General features: G+C 35.9%; 1 protein-coding gene across 1 annotated transcript; it reads right to left on the reverse strand.

The window, feature by feature from the left end:
* Positions 1–523: 523 nt before the first annotated feature.
* Positions 524–3,960, reverse strand: LOC115718056 (uncharacterized). The gene is made up of 3 exons (XM_061106029.1): positions 1,526–3,960; positions 1,346–1,415; positions 524–1,270 (listed from the first exon to the last, which is right to left on the reverse strand). The coding sequence occupies exons 1-3, from the start codon at positions 3,958–3,960 to the stop codon at positions 524–526; spliced, it is 3,252 nt and encodes a 1,083-aa protein (XP_060962012.1).
* Positions 3,961–4,363: the final 403 nt, after the last annotated feature.

Below are 4,363 nucleotides of genomic sequence, written 5' to 3' on the forward strand. Positions count from 1 at the left end.
AGATGACCACCCGGGCACAACATGCTTACTTGTTGGCCAAGAAATCGAACATAATTGTTTGCTTCAGTGCCAACAACTTTGCCGGTTTCAAGATCTACCTCCACCGGTAAGGGTTTACCAGCTTCTCTCTTTTTTTTTCGAGATTAGCGTTTGCGGCAACCCCACGACCCTTTCTGACCGGAGGTGGAACTATACATATTTGAGGGAAAAATAATTTTATTAGTAAATCATACATTCACTATTTATATTCAGAACAATTTTAGATTTGAAAAAAATATGAAAACCTGCTTCGCAAGACGACGGTACCCTAGAAGGATCAGGGGGATCCCTGCCATCACCATCCCCACCATGGTATGTCGCTAACGTAGCTGACATTTTACTTTACTTTGAAGACGGAAAAAAATGTAAGAATTCACAAATGTGAAACACATAATTGAAATATCACACAAATGTTAATGCGAAAGAAATTAAAAAGTCCTTTAATTGTAAAAAATTTTAGTAACAAATGTTTACAAAATAAAAGTTACACTGAAGAATCACTATCATTTCCATCATTCACTAAGTTTACATTTTCATCCTCCACATGTTCAACTAGTAAATCATCTACTTCTTCAGCAACATAATTTTCATCAAGTTTATTATTCTCTATCTCAGAATCCACTAACTGATCGGACGATTCAACAATTACTGGAGGTTCATTCGATTGCATAATCAACTCTCCAAGATCAACCGTCAACACAAAATTGGCAGAGTTAGAATCACTAACAACATCTACATCAGTCTCATCTTCGTTGTCATTAATGTCCCAAATTTGTCGATGGCTAATATCTTCAACAACCTTCCAATCGCGACCTCTGAGTGGATCTTCAAGATAGAAAACTTGCTTCGCCTGGTTAGCAAGGATGTACGGCTCATCTTGATACCAATATGCACGAGTATTTATACTAGTTATATTATTTTCAGTGATTGTCTTCTTTCTTAATGGATTAGTGTTATACCATTTACATTCAAACAATGACACTGTATATGCACCAGTATAAGATATAGTGATTACATCTTCAAGTGTGCCGTAGTAATTAAACCCTTCAGTTCCAGCAACAGTAACACCACTATTTTGTGTCTTCCGCTTTTGGTCTCGCTTTGATGCAATAAACCGAACACCATTCATTACACAACCTTCGTAAAATGTTGCTAAGTAATCGGACCCAGAAGCGAGAGCGAGTAACTCATCACCATTTTGTAAAGTTCCAAGCTTGTGCAACTCATATATCTAAATACATAAAATGTATTAATATGAGAGGAATATAAATGGTTGAATTAAAACTTTACAATTTTGTCATTATACCTTCTTATGAAACCACGGACGAAAAGTTTGCCTATGCAAGACTTCGTGATTACCATTAGGATATTCATGCCTGATTTTGTCCAAATGTTCACTGTGAAGTATGATAATGTCAAGGTTTGATAGAGGGAAATAGAAAATAAAAATTTAACAAAATAATTTATTATAATGTAACAAACTTACTCTATGTAAGCTTGGATTTCAGGAGAATTTTGAAGAATGTACCACTCAGCTTTTTCACGAGCGATATGATCAAGAGCCTTGATGATTTCGCTAGTTAAAGGACGAGATTGAGAATTAAAAACTGAGAGATAGCGACACACAGAAGGCGCATCTTCATTTCGATCAAGTCGATTAAATCTTGTTTCACACCCTTTAAAGTACATTGAACAAAAGGTTACTGCCTCATCAGCAACATAACCTTCTGCAATTGACCCTTCAGGACGTGCCTTGTTTCCCACATAATTCTTCAATTTTTTCATGTACCTTTCAAAAGGATACATCCATCTCATAAAGACTGGGCCACCCAATATCGCTTTTTCAGGCAAATGCAATACCAAATGTATCATTATGTCAAAAAAAGCTGGAGGAAAAATCAATTCCATCTTGCACAGTAACAGAATTAAATTATTTTGAGCATCCTCCATATCTTTTACATTTAGAGTTCTAGAGCATAACTGTCGAAAAAAATTACACAGCTGAGTAATAGTTGTTGCAGTGTCACGAGGTAGAAATTTACGGACACCAACCGCTAGTACTCGCTGCATAATGACATGACAATCGTGGGATTTTAACCCAATAATGTTAGATTCATCTGGAGAAACTTTGCTCTTTAAATTTGAACAGAAGCCATCGGGAAACTTTATTCCTTTAACAAACTGACAAAAATGTTGTATTTTCTCACGAGTCAAAACATAAGGAGCATGCGGTTTCATTAGCCTCCCATTTCCATCTTCATAAATCCACAACGATTCCCTAATACCCATCTTCTTTAAATCATGTCGCGCATTGGTTGTGTCCTTTGATTTATCATTATCCAAGATGGTACCTAGGAGACTATCACACACATTCTTCTCAACATGCATTACATCAATGTTGTGTTTTAAAATATTCGTGCTCCAATACTCCAACTCGTAGAAAATACTTTTTTTCCTCCAATTACAATTTTCTGCAACTCTTCTACGTTTCACGCCCCCAAAATTTTCATGATGTCCGGGAATTTGGGGTTCGAGAGCATTAACTTGTGATAATATCTCTTCACAAGTAAATCGTCTTGGAGGAGGTCTTCTTTCAACTTTACCATCAAAGCGAGTATCCCTTCTCATTGCATGGTTACTTGGCAAGAACCTTCGATGACCAACATATGATGTCTTCCCGATCACTCGAATGGACGTCGTGTCTTCATTACAAGTAGGGCAAGCTTTATAACCTTGACCACTCCACCCAGACAAGCTACTACGAGCAGGAAAATCATTCACTGTCCACAAAAGCGCAGCACGCATGGTGAACATCGAGTTGGTCGAACTATCTCTCGTTGGTACCCCATTATTCCACAACTCCTTTAATTCATCCACCAAAGGTCTTAAAAATATATCCATGTCTTTACCTGGAGATTTTGCACCAGGAATTAGGGTAGATAGCAAAAAATAATTATCTTTCATACATAACCAAGGTGGTAGATTATAGTTAGCTAACACCACTGGCCACATGCTGTATGCAAGACTCATGTTGCCAAATGGATTAAATCCATTAGCAGCTAACCCAAGTCGAACATTTCTTGGGTCCCTTGCAAACTCGGGATGTTTTGCATCAAAGTCTTTCCAAGCTAAACCGTCGACCGGGTGTCGCAAAACCCCATCATCTTTTGATTTTCCAGTATGATGCCATATCATGCTCTTCGCTGTAATCCTCGAACTATATAATCTTTTAAGCCGAGGTGTCAACGGAAAGTATCGCATGACTTTGCAAGGAACTTTTTTTGTTTTGGCGTTCTCGGAAGTAACCCAACGACTAGTTCCGCAAACTGGACAAGCCTCCTTGCATGCATTCTCCTTATAAAATAGGCAACAATTATACAAACAGACATGGATAGATTCATAACCCAAGCCTAATTTCTTCAATCTCTTTTTTGCCTCGTAGTAAGTTGGTGGAATATTATTTTCCTTCGGAAATGCAAACTTTAAAAGCTTCAACAATTCTTCAAAGATGTTATTAGGAATTTTTCCTCTAACTTTTAAATGCAATAGCTTTGCTAAAAAGTTGAGAGACGAAATCCAATCACAACCGGGATACAATTCAGCTTCAATTTCCTCAAATAAGTCATCAAACTGAGGGTTTGTGGTTGGTTGTTCATCTTCTCCTTGTACATCCTCTGTTGTTGGGGGAAAGAAGTCTTCTAGAATAGGTATCATTTCATCCTCTGATTCAACATCGGCAACTGCTACATCATCGACAACATCCTCAGGCTCGCCGTGATAAATCCACTTATCATATCCTTGCATGAAACCTCGATCAAATACGTGTGCTCTAACCCTATCTATTTTTTCAAACCTACTATTTATACATCTCACACAAGGACATCGAATTCTTCCATCACAATCCTTATGTTCTGATGCCATTGCTAAAAAGGCTTTTAGACCATTCCAAAATTCATGGCAACCACGATTTCTGATTTTGGTCCAAGACTTATCGATTGTCGCCATCTACAATTTAGGCGACAAATAAAGTGTTACAAATTTGAATAATTTGTAAAGTGTTATGAAATATAACAAAGCTATGGTATATATTTATAAGTATACCAAAGCATTGAGATATTCTTTTCAAACATTAATAAAATTTTATGAATATTTTATGAATTACAAATTTAAATAAAAATTTTATTCATTAATATTTTAATTTTTATGTTATTTATTAATTTATATAAAAAAAAAGTAATAACTTATTATAGTTTAAACTAATTTATTTAAAAAACTTTATTCATTTAATTACCAATAACTTTAAATTAAAAAAATAATTAATCTC

Source organism: Cannabis sativa, chromosome X (genome assembly GCF_029168945.1).
Source record: "Cannabis sativa cultivar Pink pepper isolate KNU-18-1 chromosome X, ASM2916894v1, whole genome shotgun sequence".
Classification (NCBI taxonomy): domain Eukaryota; kingdom Viridiplantae; phylum Streptophyta; class Magnoliopsida; order Rosales; family Cannabaceae; genus Cannabis; species Cannabis sativa.

Excerpts from the sequence above, each read along its gene's own strand:
- LOC115718056 (XM_061106029.1), bottom strand. The coding sequence starts at position 3,960 with ATGGCATCAGAACATAAGGATTGTGATGGAAGAATTCGATGTCCTTGT. Across the intron at positions 1,416-1,525 it reads GAAATCCAAGCTTACATAGA|GCATGAATATCCTAATGGTA; the intron begins GTAAGTTTGTTA and ends GGACAAAATCAG. Across the intron at positions 1,271-1,345 it reads GTCCGTGGTTTCATAAGAAG|ATATATGAGTTGCACAAGCT; the intron begins GTATAATGACAA and ends TTATGTATTTAG.